Source organism: Sphaeramia orbicularis, chromosome 14, assembly GCF_902148855.1.
Source record: "Sphaeramia orbicularis chromosome 14, fSphaOr1.1, whole genome shotgun sequence".
Lineage (NCBI taxonomy): Eukaryota > Metazoa > Chordata > Actinopteri > Kurtiformes > Apogonidae > Sphaeramia > Sphaeramia orbicularis.
The window spans coordinates 42,570,578-42,595,448 of record NC_043970.1 but is presented as its reverse complement, the minus strand read 5'-3'; the positions used below and the strand labels follow the sequence as shown (position 1 = coordinate 42,595,448).

The window sequence follows — 24,871 nt, the reverse complement described above, 5'->3', positions numbered from 1 at the left end:
CAATTTCATCACAATGAATGCTATATTTTCATGTTACAAATGGCCAAGTTATATTGTAACTGAATAACAAATATTCTATTCTTTTAGATTCCCCAATTTTTCTTACAAGATTCTATACTACATATCACATGTTTTATTTTTACAGGTTGCAATATGGAGTATGGTGCTGATCCATCCTGCTTATGTTACGCCAATACATACATTAAGAATATCACATGTCACTTTTTAAATCAACAGTTTTCTAATAATAAGCATTTTTATAAAGAAATAATTCTATATTGTTATTTCCTCTTTAGTATGATGATAAACTATACAATAAATAATTCTGATCCTAGTTTTTGCACAGGGATCATTTGTGGAAACGGTGACATGGCTGCCGAGCATCAGTATGATGGGATCTGTAACAACCATGTCACATCCGTCCACTGCCACATTTTGTGTTTTTGTGTCAGCTGTTACTGTTTTAGATCCACAATACTAACATTTATGAATAAGAGAATTAGCAATAGTAAGTATATAAGTTTATTACTAATAAAGTACTGGTACTGACCAGAGCATCATGGGTAATGTCACGTCCGTCCACCAGCAAAAGTTTTCACATACATGTGCTATTCAAAATCCAATATTTCTGAAAATATAGCTTCTACTGTCAAATAATATCAGTAGTCTGTGCACAAATGTATGAGCATTATTTCAACATAGTTCTATGCATTTCTTACAACTTTTTTTTTGACAAAAATGGCCACTCATTAGACCCCTTAAGTAAATTTTAGCCAAAAACAACAGCTTATTCTACTCTGTTGTGTTGGATGGTGTTTATCCACCACAGTTAGTTCATTCTGCTTCTTGCGCCTCCTGTCCCAGTCCTCCTCCTCTTCCTTCTGTGAAATCTTCTCTCTAAAATATCCTCTTTTGGTTTCCTTTAAAGGGCAGCCAGCCAAGAGCTCTTCATCTTGTAATCCCTTCGCTGGGACTGCACATGGTTCACATTTTAAAGCATCAGCCCTCTCCTCATGGAATAAGTGTAGACAGTAAAGCAGCAGTGGTGTGCTCAGTCTTGTCTGTGGCTTCTGTTTGGGTTTCAGCGTTAGAAGACCCTTTCAACAGCCGCCCTCCGTCCCAGCCTCCTCCGCCTCCTCCTCCTCCGGCGCGCCACAGCTTCGTCGACCTCTCCTCCTCGTCATCCTGCAACTCCACATCTTCCTCCTCCATCATCGCACGACCGCACAGGCCCTCCTCCGGACACGAGCACCTGCTGTTAACCCCCGGTGAGTTTTAGATTCACATCAGCATCAAGTGGAGGATGGAAAAGTAACATTTGACCATCATATTTTCCTGTCACTCTGTTATCTGTCTGGATTAAATACAGAAAATGTTAGTTTTGCTGACTGACAGCGAACCAAAGGGTTGATTCTGGACTTCCTGTGTGTCATCTGTGATCTAGACGCAGTGTTTGACATGCTTAACAACGCCGCTCCTCTGCCTCCAGTCAGACGACAGACAGAAAACCTTAAAGGCAGAGGCTGTCTGGAGTATGACCTTTTACCAACCAGTCAAGGTACGGCTGCTCCTCAAACACTAAATATCAGCAAAACACTCATTAACAGTCGAAAAACTAAGGTTAATTCAGAAACAAATGAACCCTTAAAGACCCAAACGGCCACTAGTGACCAAAGTCATCTACTGATCTAAACTGTTAAATACCTGTTGATCCACTAATCCTATCAGTCCATGTCAATAATTGGTGTAAAATACAGTTTGTCATCAGATATGATCCATGAGGACATTAAGAGGCTCCGTAGTTACCATGGAAACGCAGTCATCTTCTACGACACTGATTCACCAGTAAAACCTATGGACTTGGATCAGTGACAGTGGATGGACACGCATGTTTTTATGCTCAGTTAATGACATCTTTCCTGACAAAGTCACTTTTTCTTTAGTTTTTTTCTGTTTGTGATATAATACCCTTTGAATTTGTCCACAGTGGATGGAGACACTTGTTTTATGTTCAATTAATGTTTAATTTTGCTGAAAACGTCACTTTTTCCTCAGTTTTCTGATAATAACCCTCCACTTTCATTTGAGCTTTTATGAACATCCACATGATTAGTCAATTAAATATAGGAAAATACCTGATGTTCACTGAAAAAAAATGCAAAACAGAGAGGCTAATGTCATAATAAATGTTGATAAATCACTTAAGAAATGTTAAATATAGAGAAAAAAATATTTTGGACCTTTTACAAACCAGCCAAGGTACACCTGCTCCTCAGACACTAAATATCAGCAAAACACTCATTAACAGTCGAAAAACTAAGGTTCATTCAGAAATAAATTAACCCTTAAAGACCCAAACAGCCACCGAGGACCAAAACAAACAGTTTACTAACTTCTGATCCATTAATCCTATCAATCTATGTCAATAATTGGTGTAAAATACAGTTCTTCATCTTTTCATAGTCATCAGATATGACTCACATGGACGTTCAGAGGCTCTGTAGTTACCATGGAAACACAGTCATCTTCTGCAACATTGATTCACCAGTAAAACCCATGGAGTTGAATCAATGACAATGGATGGAGACACTTGTTTTATGTTCAATTAATGCTATATTTTGCTGAAAAAGTCACTTTTTCTTCAGTTTTGTCTGTTTTTGATAGAATAACCCTCAACTTTAATTTGAGCTTTTATGAACTTCCACGTGATTAGTAAAGTAAATATAGGAAAATACCTGATGTTCACTGAAAAAACGCAAAATAGAGAAGATAATGTCATAATAATGGCGATAAATCACTTAAGAAAAGTTAAATATAGAGAAAACAGTATTTTGGACCTACCACCAAAGTAGCACTGGGTCTTTATGGGTTAAATGCAATATTGACGTATTAATTTAGTATGCATCTGTGTCATAAAGGGCCACGTTTAAAACCATGTAATACATCTGGATAATATGAATTATCAAAAAGAAAAGGTAAATTATGCGCATCTACTGACCTAATATGTTTAATAACTTTTCAACCACTAATCAGGTGAGATGCAGTTTATCAGCTTTTCACAGTCATCAGATATGACCCATGAGGACGTTTAGAGGCTTCATAGTTACTATGGAAACACAGTCATCTTCTACAACATTGATTCACCAGTAAAACTCATGGAGTTGGATCAGTGACAGTGGATGGAGACACTTGTTTTATGTTCAATTAATGCTATATTTTGCTGAAAAAGTCACTTTTTCTTCAGTTATCTCTGTTTTTGATAGAATAACCCTCAACTTTAATTTGAGCTTTTATGAACTTCCACATGATTAGTAAAGTAAATATAGGAAAATACCTGATGTTCACTGAAAAAACACAAACTAGAGAAGATAATGCCATAATAAATGGCGATAAATCACTTAAGAAAAGTTAAATATAAATAAAAAAATATATTTTACTATTTTTTTTTTGCTTAATTCAAGACCTTTTTTTTGCTTAATTCAAGCAAAAAAAAAATCTGCCAATGGAACAAGTGAAAATTATCTTGGTATGATTTCTTGCAATCAGATTTTCCAGATCTGTTGTCTAAAAATCAGTTCTTATATCTCACTGAAAAGTTACTCTTTAGGTGATTATGTCTTATTTTAAGTGTGATGAGATATTTGGACTAGAAATGAGAAAAATACACTCGGTAAGATTTAGATTTTTTTCCAGTGTATGTGTGATACCCGACACACACACACACACACACACACACACACACACACACACACACACACACAGAGTCCACTTCCCTTTTATAATATTGATAAATGCTAAATCATGCCCTTTATAATTGTAGCTCTTGTTTCAAGCCACATTATTTGAAACAGAATAGAAAATGAAATACAGTACTGTTCATTTTCCCAGTTAGAAACAGTAGATGCAGTATTGATAACGAACTTGACTTGCCCTTATAAGACAGACGATAAAATGTTCTTATTGAGCGTATTTCTATCATCAATAAAGTATAGTGTTACTGACAAAATACACACATATGCCTCCGTGGTGTTGGAAGACAAACAGCAGCAGCTACTTAGTTCAGATCCTCATTAATAGGAATAATGATAAATAAAATCCAAATGAACTGCTGTATTAATATTGTATCTGCTGTAAGATCCCATAAGAGCCGTGGAACACTTGTATATGTGAGTTTAGATTAGAGCCGGTGGATTCTTGACTGGGTATAATGGTCAGTTTCTTCACGTCAGCTAGAGGACTGAAGGTCTGAACGAGGTCTGAGCCCTTTGAAATTGAAATGAGGCTCAGATCCCATCATACAACGCAGGAAGAAGATGCTGCCTCGAAGAAAAACACAGTTAAAATTAATGTTTGCCCTCATGCCCTTGTATTCTCTCAGTTTAGTGTTTGATGTCAGGTTAGTTTTAAGAGTGCATGAGTAGTTTTAGGATGTTACGAGTTTTCGCTTAGCCTTTATTTGATGTAAATTTTAGTTTTTTAGCTGATGTATAGAAACTAGAATGTGATCAAATGATATTTTCAAAAGGTCCCATGTTATACAAAGCTGCTTTATTCCTGAATTCCTTTTAAAAAGAGCTGATTTTACCTGCACTTCAGCATTTTAGTGTTGCATTGTTATTGTAGTTTTTACCCCTAAAAGACTAACAACTATTTTTGAGGCACCTTCTGATTGTGTTTTTCTTACATTTAACCTTTCATAAGCAATTTATCACAGTTTATTATAATATATTCTCTGCATTTTTCAGAGAAGCAGGTATTTCCTTATATTTCATTTACTGATCGTGTAGATGTTCATAAAAGCTCACAGTAAAATTGAAGGTTTTTACATCAGAACAGAAAACTAAAGAAAATGTGACTTTTTTTTTTAATAAAATATATCATTCACTAAAAAAATAAGCATCGATAACCCCTGCCATTTGGCAAACTACCATGGGTTTCTTTTTTTAGTGAATCAAGCTGAGGAAGGAGGAGCCTTTAAACATCCAAATGGGTCATATCTGAAGCTGCTGAAAAACTGTATTTTACTTGAATAGTTAGAATGTATTGATAGGATTAATGGTTGAAAAGTTATTACACATTGTAGATCAGTAGATGCTTTTGATCACTGGTGGCTGTTTCGGTGGGGGTAATTATTATATCCCCAAAATCAAGTTTCAGGGATATAATGGTTTTACCCCGAATGTGTGAACGCAATAACTGGGGCAGATTTGGTTGGATTTCTTCTCCTTGATAACCAACATAGTGGACCCCCAGTGGAAGAACCCTATGGATTTCAGTTTCTCTGTGAGTATTATAAGTCATCTAAATGGGGGCGCTTTAATTGAAAATCAGTTTTTTGGATATAAATCAAGCAATAGGTCTATTGAGATCAAATTTGGGTCATATTGATTGTCTTACCAATGTCCATTTTTTTCTCGTTACCATACAGAGTTCATATGGGTTCATTTTCATTCACTAGGTGGAGTATTGTGGGGAAAAATTGGTTCTCTGACCATTATTCTGCTACTATCAGTTCCATTGGCAGAATTTTTGCTTAATTCGAGATTTTTTTTTTTTTTGCTTAGTTAAAAAAATGAATTTAGAAAAAAAATCTTGAATAAACAAAAAAATTTTGAAATAAGAAAAAAAAATCTTGATTTCAGCAAAAAAAAAGCTTGAATTAAGATTATATTATATATATATATAAGAATTATATATAAGAATTATATTTTTAAGAATAAAAATCTTGAACTGAGCAAAAAAAAAAATTCTTGAATTAAGAAAAAAAAAATCTTGAATTAACCAAAAAAAATCTGCCAATGGAACAAGTGAAAATGATCTTGGTAAGATTTCTTGAAATAAGATTTTCCAGATCTATTGTCTAAAAATAAGTTCTTAGGCACCAGCGACCCCCGTGACCCTAGTGAGGATAAAGCGAGTTCAGAAAATGAATGAATGAATCCCTGCCATTTGGCAAACTCCATGGGTTTTTTGGTGAATGAAGCAGAGGAAAAATTGGTTCTCTGACCATTAGTCTGCCACTATCAGGTCCATGTAGCTGAAACTGAGTTCATATCAACTGTCTAACAATTATCATGGATAGATTTATATAAAGCAGAGGATTGTGGTGGTGGTGGGGGCTATCCCCTTGCTGTCGGCCCTCGACAGCGTAAACCTCAGTTCAGGTTTTTTTTTTTTACTTGTAATATTAGCTCATTAACTAATAACCCTGGTTGGGTGCATCAAGTTCATTAATTCAGTTTTTGGTTTGATTTTCTTTCATTTTTATTGAGCTGATGTAAAAAGTGAGTATCCCCTTGGAGATCCTGGAGTTCTCGTGTATCTGTATCTCACAGGGCTAACTTTGTAAGAACATTCAAAGTCAGTCTGAAGTTTTCAAATCATCAGCTCAGCCTTAAATGTGTTTGTTTTCATCCAAATCTCTCGTCTTTCCTTCTCCTTTAACCAAAATTAGCTTCTCATCCACTGCAGAGCGGTCGGTCAGAGCTGAACATGCATTTACAGTCCGCTCTTCAGCTTTAAAACAACTTAATGATAAAGGTTTAAACATGGAAGCATTGGAGAAAATCAGAGCTTTGGTTCAGTGACAAGCAGCTCTTCAAACCTCGCCGCAAAGTCTTTGACCACTAATAACACTCTCAAGTTTCTGTCTGTTCGTTTGTGGTGTTTTCCTGCTGACATGATTTCTCTTCCTCTTTCTGTCCATGTATCCTCAGAGTGTTTGCAGGCCCCCGCCAGGCCGCCCAAGCCGCTGCCCAGGAAGATTCCTCCTGACATCCACCCGGGTAAACCCCACAGCCTGGAGTCGGAGAACGTGGACGCCAAGATCGCCAAGCTGATGGGGGAGGGGTACTCGTTTGAGGATGTGAAGCGGGCGCTGATGATCGCCCAGAACAAAGTGGACGTGGCTCGGAACATTTTGCGAGAGTTTGCCTTAGTGGCCCCGAGACTGAACCTCTAGTTGCAGTTGTGCCTCCGAAATGGACCGACTAAAAAAGGGCTTCTCCGGTCTGCTTTGGCCTCGGACTGTTGGAACAGCAACGCAAACGCAGAAGACATTTCAAGGGCGACTTGCCTTTTAGTCGCCGAACAGAGAGGACGACGCACAACAAAAGTGGCTAAAACCAAATCACGTTGGAACACAGATTCAGAAACAAACAGAAAAAAAAAACCGGGGGTAGTAGAGACCAGACCGTCTGTGAATGATTTAAACCTGTGAAACATTACGAAAGAACCAGGCCTGTTGATGTCGTTGTTGTTGTTGTTGTTGTTTACAGTGAGCTTTGCCAGTGCTGGCCTCTGGGTTCCAAATGCTCCTGTTTTTTCTCTGGGCTTGGACTGCACAGCTGTTTCGAAGCCTCTCCCCCCACCAACCCCCCAACCCTGCTACTGCTGCTACTGTTCCTTTCACATCCTGCCACCCTCCAGACGTCAGTTTGAAGGGTCTTAAAACAGAACAAGCTCTTACAAAAAAAAAAAAAAAAACAGAAAAAAAAAAAAACCTTCTCAGCCATAGTGATGCTTTTGATAGTTTGTACTTACGGCCAGTGGGGGGAGCCAGACTCCACCGTTTCTCCGCTCTAATTCCCCTCCTCTCGCTCGCCTCCCGTTTCGTCCACTTCCTTCCCTCATATGTCTCCCATTAGAGAATAGTCCACTGTTTGCTCAGAGTCTGGCTGACTTGTAGGTCTTAACAAGGTCTGGTGAGGCTGGAGCGCTTGGGCCGAGCCAGAGGATGCCTTATTGATTCACTTGTTTCCCTTGGACCAGGAGAAAACTGTACGACAGCTCCAGAGAAACACTCTAGTTATCTTATTTGAAGTAGAAAAGGGAAGGAGGAAGAGGGTGGGAAGGTTAGTTTTCGCTTTTTGTTTTTGCTCCCAAGACCAGAGGATTAATCAGCCGGGGCCTTTTTTCTTTTCTTTTTTTTTTTTTTTAATTACTTCCTTCATCTGAGGACAGCAAGCCTATGAATGTATTTGTTCTGCATGAGCGAGCGACACCTTTGTACACTCTGGAGCTCCTCTCAGGCCTAGCTCTGCCCTTAAGTGATTAAGTTGTTGGAAAATTGTTGGTTTTTAATTTCTTCCAACGTCAAAAAAAAAAAAAAAAAAAAAAAGCCAGACGAACCCTGTGTTTATACATCGGTGCCTGCATTTTCAGCTCAAGCATTTAAATGACGGGGAGTTCAGAGACGACAACGCAGCCGTCACAACCACAGCATCCTGTCTCCACTTCAATTACGCAGTCGTCGAATGTTGAAAACCTCCACACACACCCCCCCCACGTGTCTGAACGTCGTGATGAGAGTCACTTGATAGCTCGGCAGCAATTAAGGATTTTAACTGATGTGGAGTCGTTGTTTGAACACAGTGAAGAAGAGCAGAACGTATCTAGAAACAGTTGTACAGTATTCCTCCCCAGTGACTGCAACACATCTATGCATTTATTGGATTTGTCAAACTGCAACACAGAATTGCTTATATTGCCTTTTTTTTTTTTTTTTTTTGGTTTTGTTTTGTTTGGAAGATCTGTGGCAGCCAACAATACAAAAAAGGGGTTGTGTTTGTTAAAGACTGACTCCATTTGATCACATCTTGGGTCTTAAATCTGCCTGACACATCCCTCCACGGGCAATTAGTGGATCTAAGACGAAGCAAAAAGACAAAAAAAAAAAAAAGCTCAATTATTTAAAAGTGTGGGTGCTTCTATGAAACTGGTGGGGGCTAAAAATGCAAACCAGATCTAGACTAATGTTACGAAGCAGGTTTGGAAGCACTTTGGGACTATTTTACAATAATTACTTACTGAGGTAAGAGAGAAACTATTTTTCAGATAAAACATTTTTATATTATTTGACATTATATTTAATACAAAAATCCGCATGTAACACGGTCAAATGGACACTGAAATTACACGCTACTATTTTTTTTTAATATCTCCTTATTCTCTCACAGGTACATTTTGGGAATTAAACTAATTATTCAAGGCAGAGAGTTTCACAAAAATGACCGCTGTTGCAAAATCATTCGCGATTTTTATGCATTTAACTGGGCAGGTTCTGTATGTAACACCAGTGGACATGATGGATTACATACAAAACCTGGAATGATGATGATGAAATTCTTTATTCAATCATCACATAATACAACCACTGTCAACAGTACAAACATTACCAACAAGTTAGTGACTAAAAAGGTACAGGCAGAAGCATAACACTTATATTAACCCTTTCATGCATTAATTATGAGGCCCTTAATCAAGATTTTTTCCTGAGTGTTTTTATTCTTCTTTAGGGTTGAAAAAAAGAAATGCCACAAGAAAATTTTCTTCTGAAGCTATTTTTCAGGGAGCTGCAAAAATGTCCACTCAGCATTTAATTTTTGGAGCAAATAAACATGTATTTACTGATATATTTTGTGAAAACTATGACATAAAAACATTTTAATGCTTATTGTAGGTAATTCATTTATCAGACAGGGGTAGTTGTTTAATTGCTTTACTAGTTCGTCTGATAAATGAATTATCTACAAAAATTATATGTGGAAGACAGTATGAACCTTTACCAGACATTTTTAATTAATACTGCTAATCTTATGTTTTCTCACTTTTTAACACTAATACCAGTCATTACTCAATTCATGGATATATAATGCAAAAAAACAACAACTTTTGTTTAAAAAAAACTTAATTACAGACTAATAACAATAAAAGCAATTGATTTACACTTAAACATGTTACTGCAGATCAGGTTTATCAAGATCAGTAAAGGTACAGTAATGGTATGAATGGCAGTGTCTGGGATGATGCATAAGTGTCCATTGTGTTGGCTGATATGGAACTAAAACAACAAAATCCATGAATATACAAGAGAGCAGCTGTAGAATAACTGTCCACTATGCATGAAAGGGTTAATGCCCGTCCTACATAACAAATTCAGCTACCCAGCGTTCAATATAGGAAAAAGAAAAAACAAAAATGCATACAACCAAAAAAACCAGCAAGCAAAAACATAAAAAAGTGAAACTAAACCAGAAAAACAGAAAACCTAACCAATTAAATTAATGGTGATTTAATGTAGAGTCGAAAATAAATTATTTACTTATTAGATCTTAACAACTGTAACCTTCAAAAATTGCCCTATGTACCTTTTTTTTTTTTAAAACTAAAAATGAGTTACACATTCTTTAATCCATGCTGGCCATGAATGAGACTGAGATTAATGAAAAACCCACAAGTGTGGATTAGAAAAACCACTAGGATCGACACATTTAACACAGTGTCTTTCTTTATAGTCTATACGAGGGGGGGGGCTGAAAAGTTCATAGTCTGACTAAGGAGGAGTTATTCCACAGCAATGAAACTTGGCATACGGTAAATGTAACCTTTCCTGATACTAACTGCATGGTTTCCTTCCAGATAAACCCACACTGGATAAATAATTTAGGACTTTGAAAAGTAGTACTACAGACATTTCATGAAAATGCTGGCTTTTCACCCCTCCGTCGTACTCCCTACCCCTCTTGAATTCAGCTTCCCAGTTTAGCACAGTTGATAAAGCTGGAGCATCATCCCCTATAGCACAGGTGTCAAACATGCGGCCCGGGGGCCAAATGTGGCCCACCAAAGGGTCCAATCTGGCCCGCAGGATGAATTTGTGAAATGCAAAAATTACACTTAAGATGATCACAGAAAATTTGGTTCAGGTTCCACATACAGACCAGGAAAAATATTATCATAATAACCTCTAAATTCTTACAACTCCAATTTTTTTCTTTTTGTAAATGTAAATATTTTCATGTAATTTTTCTGTATTTACATTAAAACAAACTATAATTTCACAGAAAACGTAAATATCCTGAACAAATATGAAAAACCTGAAATGTCTGAAGAGACGTAAGTGTAACTTTGATAATATTCTGCCTGTTACTGAATATTTAGTGTATTTGTAGATCCACTGTGATCGGTAAGTTGTAATGAACATGACGTCAATGATATACTGAGGCAGAATGTTGTTAAAATTATACTTATTTACTTAAATTTTAGGGTGTTCATGTTATTCACATTGTTTTAAAGAACAGTTTATAGATGTAAACTTTTTCATCATGTAAGGAAAGTTTGGAGTTGACATTATTTATATATAATTATGTTATTATTTTACTGGTCCGGCCCTCTTCAGATTAAATTGGGCTTAATGTGGCCCCTGAACTAAAATGAGTTTGACACCCCTGCCCTATAGCAACCATGTCAGCATGAATGTCCTTGGGGGCTAACCCCTTTTTCTGCAGACATTTGATAAGACCACGGTGCCACGGATGGTTCACCAAATGTCTCTGGTACTACTTTTCAAAGTCCTAAATTATTTATCCAATGAGTACGGCTACATAATGTTTTTTTAAATCTGATTTATTTTTCCAGAAGAAATGAATTCGGAACTAAAGCATTTTCTCTTCTGTTTACATGGAAATGTTAAACCCAAATAAAGGTTTACATGAGGTAATAATGAGGTAGATAAGTGAGCAAAAGGGTTCACGTTGCCTTGTTCTCGCAGCCCTTCTGTTAGCTTAGCTTAGCATAGTCACTGCATTTCCATGGTCACACGTAGCCAGTTTTTTATGATTTGTGATTTTGTCGTCTTTTGTAAGTGATTTTCTGAAATCCGATTCTCCCTAATTATTTCTTTAGATCTGCGATTTACTGCACTCATACAATCTTGGGACTGTTGTGTTGACGGAAGTTGGAAAATCATTTTGTTGGAAGGGATGCATTCGCTAAATTAGCTTTGCTTTACCGTTTTAGCTTTGCATTAGCTTTTATTTCCCAAGATTTTCTCACTGCAGTAAGTCACATGACCATGATTTGAGCCTCAATTTGTGATCATATTGACCCCAGCGGACTAAAGGAATGATTAGGGAGAACTGAATTTCACAAAATCGCTCATAAAATACTATGGATCACCTATAAAAGCCTGGCTACGTCTGACCATAGAAATGAAGCGATTATGCTAAGCTAGGCTAAGCTAACAGAAGGGCTGTGAGAACAAGTCATTCGGTGCACTGCAGTGCAAACTGATTTGCCCACTTATTGAACTCATTAGTGCATGACAAATGAATGAATAAAAAACAAGTGGCAAACTCTTCCTTCAGGGTTTTCCAGGCTGGTAGATCCCATCAGAATAGCCCACTGGAACGGTTTGGGTTGACTAGACTGCACTGCATATTCTTCCGCCAGCGCAGAATGTGTGCGTCATCATGACAGGACAAGACAATGAGCATGTGCAGAATGGAAGGAATAAAGTCCAAACAGAATAAAGGGTTTACATGTCCAAGGAAGAATTTAGTTCAGAATTAAAAGGGGATTAAACCAGTGATTTTATTCAGGTTAAATTTAATCCGAACTAATTCTTTTTCAACTGGAATAAGGTGTTTACATGGGCATCTGAAATAGGATCTAACCTTTAATCAGATTAAACCAGGAATAAAAGTTGTCATGTAAACGCACGGAATGTGGGTTTATCTGGAAGGAAACCATTTAATTAGTATCAGGAGAGGTTGAATTTAATGTATGCACAGTTTCACTGCTGTGGAATAACGCCTTCTTAGTCAGGCTATGAACTTTTCAGCCCCCTGTCGTATAAGACCATTTACACATGTTTTCGAAATAAAATGCACTGATACCTTGGTAGCTTTTCATGTCCCAATTTCAGTCCTATTTTTGGACCCAATATTTGATTATAAATTCATTAATTACACTGGGTTACAAAAAAATGTTTTTTGCAAGTTGTCTAGGTTTTTTCAACTGAATTAGGACCATTTTGCACCGCTAAATCCAAAAATGACATCTGTTTTTCTCAATCAGGTCAGGTGTTTTTGCTAATTTGATTTTGAAAAATTTGATCTTCTCACAAAATTGATTAAATTTTTGTGACTTTATCAGTTGATTTTTTATATAGTTCTCACCCAAAATAGGTTTTAAGAGAAAAAAAATCATTTTCTAACAGGATTCTTGTTAGGTACAATGGTGTATTCACCGCAGATGTAGCAGATTGTCAGGCTTATTTTTGCAAGATCTTGTAGTCGAAGCCATTTCCTTCACCTGTAATATTAAAAAAACCATTAATTATAAATTGGCAAAAGTAAAATCTTAAGAACTCGTTTATTGCAAGAAATATGAAAGAATTTTGTATCATATGATGTGAAAATGCCCATAAATGTAAGCAAAAATGTTAAAAAGCCAATATGTAGAATAGTTCAGAAAGTTGACCTGATTGAGCAAAATGAATGTGATTTTTGGATTCAGCACACCAAAATTATCCTAAATCAGCTCAAAAAACTTAAACAATAAATTTGTTGTTGACCAGTGTTATGGGATGGCTCAGAGTAAGAGTATAATTTTTTTGCATTTATCTGTGGTCATCATTAGGTCCATCCTGGGGGGAAATATGTCTACGTTTACCTTTTATTACTGGGTCTAAAAAGGTACCAAATTGTACCCAGTTTCATAGAAGCGCCCAACTGGAAGCTTTTGTTTGGATCTGAAGTTAAAGCTGCTATCGGTAGAGTTCAACACGATCCCTGGAGTTCTCCATCTACTTCCAGCTACTCGATCTAACAGAGCAAGTGTAGCGCAACAGAATTCTTAGTTTAGGAAATATTTGAAGTGACAAAGCCAGCTAACATACTGGAGTGTAGACGAGGAGCGTTTTTTTTTTTTTTTCTTCTAATGTGATGTGACAGTAATCTGGTTCCCACTACTACTACTACTGTAAGCCAGTACAGAGCTCCTGCATTAACAGTTTGATTAACAGCATCTGCAGCATCAGGGTTTGTGTTGTTTTTTTTGTTTTTGTTTTTTCACAAACAAGCAAAGCAACTCAGCCTGATCCTGCTCGTGTGTTTGGATTGCAGCTCCTTCTTTGTGCTGCGACTTAAGAGCCTGAACTGTATCCAGAGACGAGCCGGATAAACACACTGAGACCATGGCGTAGCACTGACCCACTTTCACCTCCACGCTCTCATTTTCCTGCAGCCGTTATTAGGCTATCAGAATTAATTTGAGATGATGTATTGTAGCGTTCTTCATAGTGGGCCATTTAACTGTTGATTAATTTAGGTCCCTTGTGATTGAGGCTCCTCACAAAAGCAGATAACGCTGGTTCAAAGATTAAATGATCTGGCTGCAGAGATGGAAATGAAAAAGCGCGGCTGCCAAGTGTTCAAACGTACTGATAATAGGGGAATGGGATTTGATATTTTCAGACGGTCGAACACTGTTATATGTGTTTTTTCCTCCCAGTTCGACAGAAACCGGCTGTTTTCTGTGCGCATCTCCGCGGCTTTCTCTGTGTTGGAATACGATCTGACCCTGTTTTCTTTCACATTCATTGGTTTAACCACAAAAACCAGGTTAAGGGAAGGTGAATGTGTGCATGTAAACAAAGCAAGCGTGTCTCTGCACTGCATGGTCGACCACGGGACTCAAACCATGTGATGGAAACCTGCCAGTCATTGTGCCAGTAACAGTATGGCTTCGTTCACACAGCAGGTCTTAATGCACAATTGGGATTTTTCAGTGAAATCCGATTTTTTGTGTGCTTGTTCGTATTACACATATTACAGTATGAACAGAATGCGACCCATAAGTGAAATATATGCGCACAAGAGGTCCTGATGTAATACGTGACCACACAGGCATGCACTGCAAAAATGAGAATCTAACAAGTGTATTTTTCTCATTTCTAGTCAAAAAATCTCATCACACTTAAAATAAGACATAATCACCTAAAGAGGAACTGTTCAGTGAGATATTAGAACTGATTTTTTGGACAATAGATCTGGAAAATCTTATTTCAAGAAATCTTGAATTAAGTTAAAAAAAAAAACAAACAAACTTGAATTAAGCAAAAAAAAAAAAACTTGAATAAAGCAAAAGACAAATTTTAATTAAGCAAAAAATCTTGAATTAAACAAAAACTTGAATTAGGGAAAAAAAAAAACAATCTTGAATTAAGAAAAAAATTCTTGAATTCAGCAAAAAAAAAATCTTAAAGAAAAAAAATCTTGAATTCAGCAAAAAAAATAATCTTGAAGTAAGAAAAAAATCTTGAATTGAGCAAAAAAAAAATCTTGAATTTAGCAAAAAAAGTGAAAATTATCTTGGTAAGATTTCTTGAAATCAGATTTTCCAGATCTATTGTCTATAAATCAGTTCTTATATCTCACTGAACAGTTCCTCTTAATTCTGTCTTATTTTAATTGTGATGAGATTTTTGGACTACAAATGAGAAAAAAAAAAAAAACACCTGGTAAGATTTTCATTTTTTGCAGTGTGCGTGAACTGAATGCGACCCTGAAGTGACCCACATGCGCAATAGACATCCTGACATAATACGTGACCACGCATTCATGCACTGTGTTTACGGAAGTAACACTCCTGGGACGCAGAATTGTGACATTCGTCGCATTGGAAAATATCAGATAGGTATCGGTTTTAGGACCACATATGAAAGTGGTCTGGGTCGGATTAGCGCTGTTCAGACTGTCTTTAACAGACTGGATACATTCACATACAGACGAAAAAATCGGATTTGGGCCACATTTACCTGCAGTGCGAACGGAGCCTATGAGGCACAAACATGTAATGTATTTATTTTTGTAATCATGTGGTAACTGATATCAAAACATACTGAACAACCCCCCCCCCCACCCCCAATAAAGAGTTGTACTCACCATCTATCCAATCCTCACACATCCTTCCTTTTTCGAGTAGCCTGTTAAAGGGGAACACAACTGTAGTTTAGAATTTACATATGTTAATATTAGGCCCTAAGACAGTCCATAGAGAATTAGTGCTAATGAGCGATGCCGAGTATGAGCAGGAAGTCTAAGAACCAACATTCTAATCTGTGTTATCATCCACTGTGCAGACGCAGATGCACAAAAACATTATTATCCCATGCAGCACAAGTCGAAACACTTACAGTATAGAAACATACAGTATGATTAGCGTTCAGATAATGCCTCGTCATCAGCTCAGCAGTATTATCTGCTCCCCTGCCAGTGGGAGACGTTCAGGACTGGTGGAGTTTATTTACACTTTTCTATTCAAATGAGGTTCTTTTGTGGCGGTGCTCTTTGTACGGCACCGGAACGTGTTGTCTGATCCTCAGCGAGAAATCTGTTCAAACCACGCCCCTTTTCCAGCTCACAGAACATACGACGAGTTCATATTCATGTGGTTTATTTCAAGGATAAGTCAGTGAACATCTGAATGTGAGCGTCGGTGCCATTCCCCTTTAACGTGAGGCTCAACTTTGCACTGGTCTGTTTTTACGTTGTTTTTCTCAAACTTGAACGTCTCTGAGCTCAGAATTGTCAATTCCATTGGACTCCCTCGTGAAGGGGGTAAGTGGCCTTAGGTTGCAAAGGGCAGTTTTCATTTTCTAATTCCATTTTTCGTATTAATGTGCTTTGGTGACAAAGAACGTGTTGATGATTATGTAAAGCATAGAGTAATGTGCAATTAATTTATACATTATTAATGCTTTTTTGTCTTGATATGTTATTTTCATGGATAAGTAATAAAAAAAAAAAAAATTCCTTGGTTTTCTGTGTGTTGTCATGGGGCTTTCTGACTGTTTTCCTGTGAATATATTAATTTAGGCCACAGGCTTTTATTGAGTCAAGCGAGGTTTGATTTGTTCCTGTAAGGCGACTGAAACACAAAAGAGCGTCGCCAGTAATTATGACTTCAGGGAGCGTCACTCTGCCGCAAGCTACTGAAGACACAGCAGGAGAACGCTGTTTGACGGCTGATAGAAGGTATCTGAGCTTTAAAGGAAGACTGAATTCAACTGGAAGTTCTGACAGAGCGGGGACTGTCCCATCGGTGAACTTACCCATTAAGTCCTTTCAGACCAACAGACAGGACAACTGCCTCTGGTTCTGCTCCGATCACTGTGGACTGACTGGGCCCAGCACCGTCCCATGGATTTAGTGCCTTTAAAAAAAAAATTTTTTTTTAATTAATTTGCAGTTTTGAGTTATGATCAAACACCAAAAACAAAGGCTCAGGTATGTGGAATAACTAATTAATTAACTAACCAGCCAGTACTTACTTAAAGAAAGAGGAGATTTTTTTTGCTTAATTCAAGATTTTTTTGCTCAATTAAAGACTTTGTTTTTGCTCAATTCAAGATTTTTTTTTTTTTTGCTTAATTCAAGATTGTTGCTAATTCAATTTTTTGCGCTAAATCAAGATTTTTTTTCTGCTGGATTAAATTTTTTTGCTTAATTCGAGGTCGCTGTTTTTTGCTTAATTTAAGATTTTTTTTGCTTAATTCAATTTTTTTTTTTGTTTTTTTGGCCTAATTCAAGATTTTTTTTGTTTTTGCTTGATTCAGGATTTGGTTTCCATTCAAGATTTTTTTGCTTAATTCAAGATTTGTTTTTCTTAATTTAATTTTTTTTTTTTTTTTTGCCTAATTCAAGATTTTTTTTCTTAATTCAAGATTTTTTTTTGCTTGATTCAGGATTTGTTTTGCATTCAAGTTTTTGTTTTGTTTTTTTTGCTTAATTCAAGATTTGTTTTCTTAACTCAAGATTTTTTTGCTCTAAATGAAGATGTTTTTGCTTAATTCAAGATTGTTTTTTTTGCCTAATTCAAGATTTTTTGCTTAATTCAAGATTTTTTTTTTCTTAATTCAAGATTTTTTTGCTTAATACAACATTTTTGCTTAACACATTTTTTTCTTAGTTCAAGACTTTCGCTTAATTCAAGATTTTTTTTTTTTTGCTTAATTTAAGATTTTTTGTTTAATTCAAGATTGTTTTTTTGTTTATTTTTGGCTTGATTCAAGATTTTTTGTGCTTAATTCAAGCAAAAAAAACTTACCCATTAAGTCCTTTCAGACCAACAGACAGGACAACTGCCTCTGGTCCTGCTCCGTTCACTGTGGACTGAGTGGGCTCAGCACCGTCCCATGGATTTAGTGCCTTTAAAAAAATATATATATATATTTTGCAGTTTTCAGTTACGTTAAAACACCAAAACAAAGGCTCAGGTATGTGGAATAACTAATTAATTAATTAACCAGCCAGTCCTTACTTAAAGAAAGAGGGGCAGAGGCAGAGGACAGTCACTGGTCTACAGATATAAGCCTTAGTCCAATGGAACTTCCCCCAAACACTGGAAAAAATCTAAATCTTACTAAGTGTATTTTTCTCATTTCTAGTCCAAATATCTCATCACACTTAAAATAAGACATAATCACCTAAAGAGTAACTTTTAAGTGAGATATAAGAACTGATTTTTAGACAATAGATCTGGAAAATCTGATTTCAAGAAATTTTAAGAATTTTGTTGACATTTGTGCAGGGAATCTTTGTAAATCACCCACTAACCCTAACCCCAGACACAAACTTCTAGATTGTGCATGCAAATTAGTACAAGCAAACTGGGATCTTAGTAGATCCGGCCCACTGCATGCAGCGATCCACCAATCACAATCATTCGTTATCAGTTTGGAGTGAGTCGCTGGTAACAACATTGAAAAATGAGCAACAAACAGGAGAAAATCACTGTAAATGAAGACTTGGTGCCAAAAAGAAAAGCAACGTTAGTTATCTGGAATTATTTCAGCTACAAGAAGGATGAAACTGAAACATGTTCTGTGTCGACAGTTTCTTCCACCCGTTGCCACTGTTATGACCCGGCCTAGGGGTTCACCAGGATGTATATAATATGCTGTTTGTCCCCTCCCACATCCCAAGGACAAACACCAGACCAAAAAAACTATATTCCAAAGTATTAATTTTTAAGCAACTTAAAGAGGGTTAGGGGAGGGTTCAGCTAAAACAACAAACAAAAAGTCTTCTTCAAAGTTAAACCTAATTTTCCTATCAAAAATAAATTCAAGAAATAAAATGCATTAAACTAACCAAAAACAGGAGAAAAGGTGAAAACAAAAGAGCCGCCGTCCCCTACCAGAAAAGTACACTGATAAAAAAAAAAAAAAAAAAAAAAAAGACTAGTGACAACATACAAACGACTACAGACACAGACGAACACACGATGACTGGCGACCAAACACACACAGGATCCAGGACACAAATAAACATAAATTATGACCTACAAAATAATAATTGGGGAAAACAATCAACAAAACATTTACATAAAATAAAGTAAAAGAATAAAATATGCAACAAAATGAACAAAAATAGCGAAATTGATGAATAAAATCAACAAGAATTAATAATAAATCAACAAAGTAATAAATATCGTGAGTTTGACCATTTACGTCGGCTCCACACAGCTGTTATATCCTCCTGAGTATTTTTCCATATTGCCGGGTTAAAAAAAAAAACAAATCGCAATGTCAGTTTTTTCCAATATCGTGCGGCTCTAGTTTATATATTTCCTAATGCTGTATTATTCTGCATTATAATGCTGTGGAACTGTGTTTTGTTTCAAAGGTGTTTTTTTTCCCCCACAGTCACCACATGACCTCAGTAGTGATACTTATATATATGAGCTCTGGAAGTGTCACTTTTGGGCACGTTGTCACAATGTTTCTACAGGGTTTCATAATTGTTAATACATTCACAATTGCTCCATCAGGTGTTTGACGTTGACCTGGCTGCCTGTGGTGGAGGTGTAACTCTGTGGACCTTTGTTTAGTTTCTACGGTTCGTTCAGGCGGTCCCCAGAGGCCTCCACAGTTAAAGGTAAAGCCAGTTAGAGCCGTTAGTGCTGGAAGTGCTCTGACAATGGCAGGTTTGGACACATTTTCTGATTGATTCATTCGTTTTCCAAATTGCTTAATCCTCTAGAGGGTTGTGGAGATGCTGGAGCCTATCCCAGCTACCAATGGAGGGGTGGGGGGGCAGGATACACCACAAACAACAGATGAACAACCATTCATTCTTTTGGCTGATTTAAACTGACTAATTAACCCACTGGTTCCCAGTCTTTTTTGGCTCGTGATCCCATTTTAACATCACAAATTTCTGGCGATCCCAGACATTCAAAAAAAGAAACTTTTTTTTTTGGCTAAAATCAGTTTGTTTTTGATCATGTAATAGTTTGCGGTACTATGTTGAAAATAAATGTCAATTTTAGAGGACATTTAGTCTATATCAGAGGTCTCAAACATGCGGCCCGGGGGCCAAATCCAGCCCACCAAAGGGTCCAGTCCGGCCCGTGGGATGAATTTGTAAAATGCAAGAATTACACTGAAGATATGAATCATTTTAGTTCAGGTTCCACATACAGACCAATTTAAGTGGGTGGGATCAGTAAAATACTATCATAATAACCTATAAATACTCACAACTTCACATTTTTCTCTGTGTAAATGTAAACATTTTCATGTCATTTTACTGTATTTACACTTAAACAAACTATCATTTTACAAAAATGTGAATAACCTGAACAAATATGAACATTTTGAAATGTCTGAAGTGCAAGTTTACCAATATTCTGCCTGTTATTAAATGTTTTGTGTATTTGTAGATCCACTGGGATCTGTAAGTTATAATATACATGTGTAAATGATAAACTGAGACAGAATATTGATAAAATTGCACTTAGTTTTCTTAAGAAATTTCAGTTTGTTTATGTTATTCACATTGTTTTAGAGGATAGTTGGTAGATGTAAAATTTTTAATCACATAATTTTACATTTTTTGCTCTAAAACATAAAGGAAAGTTTGGAGTTGACATGATTTCTATATTATTATGTCATTATTTTACTGGTCCAGCCCACTGCAGATCAAATTTGCCTTAATGTGGCCCCTGAACTAACATGAGTTTGACAAACCCTTGGTCTATGTAATGTATATTATTATGGACAGAGGCATCATCACAAATTTCTGGCGATCCCAGACATTCAAAACACAGACTTTTTTTGATAAAATCAGTTTGTTTTTGATCATGTAATAGTTTGCGGTACTTTGTTGCAAATAAAAGTTAATTTTAGAGGACATTTAGTCTATATCAGAAGTCTCAAACATGCGGCCCGGGGGCCAAATCCAGCCCACCAAAGGGTCCAGTCTGGCCCGTGGGATGAATCTGTAAAATGCAAAAATTACACTGAAGATATGAATCATTTTAGTTCAGGTTCCACATACAGACCAATTTAATCTCCAGTGGGTTGGATCGGTAAAATACTATCATAATAACCTATAAATACTCACAACTCCACATTTTTCTCTGTGCAAATGTAAACATTTTCATGTCATTTCACTATATTTATACTAAAACAAACTATCATTTCACAAAAATGTGAATAACCTGAACAAATATGAACATTTTGAAATGTCTGAAGTGCAATTTTACCAATATTCTGCCCGTTATTCAATGTTTTGTGTATTCGTTGATCCACTGTGATCTGTAAGCTATAATGTACATGTGTAAATGATAAACTGAGACAGAATATTGATAAAATTGCACTTAGTTTTCTTAAGAAACTTCCGTTTGTTCATGTTATTCACATTGTTTTAGAGGATAGTTGGTAGATGCAAACATTTTAATCGCATAATTTTACGTTTTTTTCCTCTAAAACATAAGGAAAGTTTGAAGTCGACATGATTTCTATATTATTATGTCATTATTTTACTGGTCCGGCCCACTGCAGATCAAATTTGGCTTAATGTGGCCCCTGAACTAACATGAGTTTGACAAACCCCTGGTCTATATAATTTATATTATTAAGGACGGAGGCAGAAAAGCCAGGTGTAGATTACTGCACAAAGGGAGAATTTGATTTTCCTTGGTCAGGATATGTACAGTCAGTCCAGCTTGGATTTACAAGGCTGACAATTAATACTGAACAAACAAGAACTCAAACTATGAATTATGAAAGAGCTGCAGCATCTGAAACCGACCACGATGCACATTTGAAAGATAAACAGAACCGCAGTGCTTCAGTTTCAGACTCACAGTTTGAGATTCACCATATATTTTTAATTAGTAGGTTTTTTTTTTGTTTGTTTTTTCCAACTAGAAATTTCAGGCAACCCCATTTGAATTTCAGGTGACCCCACGTGAGTCCCAACCCCAAGGTTGAAAAACACTGATCTAGAGGGTTGTGGGGATGTTGGAGCCTATCCCAACTACCAATGGAGGGGTGGGGTTAAGAGGTGGGGGGGCAGGATACACCACAAACAACAGATGAACAACCATTCATTCTTTTGGCTGATTTAGACTAATTAACCTAAGCTGCATGTTTGTGGATGGTTAAAAGAGCACATCCACACAGAGGAGCCCCCCCCCCCCCCCCCCCCCGACATTGAACTCTGGACCTACAGTACATGCTATGATGTGGCACTAACCACTGCACCACCTGCACATAAATGCTTTACATTATTGTTAATGCAGTATTAAGTGCTCCTTGTGGAGGACAGTTTTGGTTTTAATGTTCTTTGTTCATGAATGATCTCTGTAATTAAGTACTTGATGCTCTGCTATGTGATCTGAAAATGCTCATTTCTGGATCAGTGCTGTTCAGTCTTCCTAAAGTATTTTCCATAATTACCCGGGCACTTAAAAGTTGTTGGTCAGGTGTTAGATCAGTGGTTCCTCTTTTTTTTTTTTTTACTCTTGTGACTCCATTTAAACATCAAAAATTTCTGGTGACCCCAGACATTCAAAACTGAGACTTTTTTTTTTTTAATTAATTTGTTTTTGATCCTGTAATAGTTTGCTATACTATGTTTCAAATACAGGTTAATTTTAGAGGACATTTAGTCTATACAATGTATATTATTAAGGACGGAGGCAGAAAAGCCAGGTGTAGATTACTGCACAAAGGGAGAATTTGATTTTCCTTGGTCAGGATATGTACAGTCAGTCCAGTTTGGATTTACCAGGCTGACATTTAATACTGAACAAACAAGAACTCAAATTATGAATTATGAAAGAGCATGATGAGAGCACAATGAACATTTGACAGATAAACAGTACCACAGTGCTTCAGTTTCAAACTCACAGTTTATCATGTCTTTGATGGATTGGGATTGAAAGGACTGACTTTATTACTTTGAAAACTTTAATTTTTGGGGGAAAGGTTGGAGTTAGCTTGGATAGGCTATTTATGTGAGTGGTGCTAACTTTAGAAGTTCATTCATTCTGCAATTGTACTGTACTGGTAAGGAGATAGACTATTTACCATTTGAAGTTTTACTATTATGGTGTCTATTAAGTGTTGCAACTCTGATATATATCGAGGACTCTGGATACATCTAAAACATGCAGGATAGTAGATCTCGAGAACCAGGATAGGACACTCCTGGTCTCAAGTTTTTTTTCCACATAGTTACCACATGATCTCTGTGTTGCAGTAACAGTTAAAGCTATATTAAGAGCTTTGAAAATGTCACTTTGGACAGATTTCTATAAATGTCTATATAGGGTTTCATAATTGCTAAGATGTTCACACAGGCTCCATCAAGTGTTTCATGCTCAGCATGGTGCCTTCCTACTTCCTACAGTGAAGGTGTAAGACTACACAAGCTTTTCTGAGAATAGCCATTTTTCTTCTTTTTTTTGTAGGTTGTACTATCGGATTTACACTCTTAGGCTTTTTGGAGTGGTGGAGTAGCTACTTAGACAATACAATCTGTCCTGAAAATCATCTTCATATAGACATTAAAGAGTGCTGAATGGCTAAACAGACACTTTGTCACAGCAGTTTGTTAACAGTTGGTGTTTTAGAATATTTGATCTCTTGAAAACATTAAAAAAAAAAAGAATATTGACATCCAATGACTTTGTTTTCATATACTTAAAAGGCTCATATTTATCTAAACCCACTTTTATTAGTATGCGGTTTATTTGTTTGTGTATTTGGACCCTAATAGTTCATACAGTTTGAATTTGAACCCTCCAGCTGCTGCAAAACTATCTTTATATTCATTTGGGCAAAAATTAAGAGGATTTCTACCACCTGTTTGAATTCCTTCTTAATTTGTTGCGTTTTATAACTAGTTCCATCACGACATTTGCACATATAAGGTCCAGACTTCAGACGAACATTTCTCCAGTATTTCTCCATAATTGTTTGTCAGCAGCAGCGGTTGTAGTCCAGACTGAAAATATGTCCCAACTTGGAGCCCATTACCTAAAATGTTCAGTTGTTGGTTGAACGGGACAGAGCAGTACAGTCAATAACCTGGAGGGGGCGGGGCCTGAAGGAGCTCATGTGCATTTAAAGGGCTAGCGCTCCAAACCACCTATCTGGTGTCATTACTCAGAAATAGGGTTGAAGATGGACCTGTGGAGTTGAATTAAAGGTGCGGGAGACTTTCATGACCAATTTTTCATCAAATCTGTAAAACCTCAGTCATAGCCTAAGTGTCATGAATCTGTAAGTCTTTCTGTGTTTACTCACCTGAATCTCTTGCTTAACGATGAACAATTTCTTAGTGCCATCCACCATAAACAAAACGTGTGTTTACAAACAGAGCCGGGAGGTAACTCGTGCATCTTCGGAAATTTGTTGTGACGTGCATTGTGGGAAAGGGAGGTTCGCGCAGCCATCTGCAGCAGCAGCGGCAGCAGCAGCGCAACCATATGATATTATATGGATGAAGTAAACATGACGCAGAAACGTCTGAAACGCGGAAACGGCTGGAGGAATATGCATAGAGGGGAAGGGAGCTCCTGCCATTTCCGTGTCGCGTCTTTAGCAGCTGCCGCTGTCAGGTGGCTGCATGAGCCTCCGTTTCCCACAATGCACGTTGCAACAAAATTCCGAAGATGGCTGAGTTCCCTCCCGGCTCTGAATGTAAACACATGGTTTGTTTATGGTGGATGGCACTTCGAAATTGTTCACTGTAATGCAAGAGATTCAGGTGAGTAATCACAGAAAGAC

General features: G+C 36.9%; 1 protein-coding gene and 1 long non-coding RNA gene across 4 annotated transcripts in view; one reads left to right on the top strand and one right to left on the bottom strand.

The window, feature by feature from the left end:
• cblb (Cbl proto-oncogene B, E3 ubiquitin protein ligase) overlaps positions 1-7,170 on the top strand; it is a 193,229-nt gene extending 186,059 nt beyond the window's left edge. For 2 of the 3 annotated variants that reach the window (XM_030154183.1, XM_030154181.1), the window contains 3 exons: positions 1,086-1,268; positions 1,445-1,553; positions 6,703-7,170. In XM_030154183.1, the coding sequence (XP_030010043.1) occupies positions 1,086-1,268; positions 1,445-1,553; positions 6,703-6,961 (551 nt within the window). In that variant the 3' untranslated portion in view covers positions 6,962-7,170. Of the gene's footprint in view, positions 1-1,085; positions 1,269-1,444; positions 1,559-6,702 lie in introns of all 3 variants that reach the window. The other variant, XM_030154182.1, reaches the window with a different exon arrangement.
• On the bottom strand, positions 6,444-16,512 carry LOC115433012 (uncharacterized). The gene is made up of 2 exons (XR_003937291.1): positions 15,729-16,512; positions 6,444-7,811 (listed from the first exon to the last, which is right to left on the bottom strand). It is a non-coding gene; the product is annotated as an uncharacterized LOC115433012 (long non-coding RNA).
• Between the last annotated feature and the right edge of the window lie 8,359 nt (positions 16,513-24,871).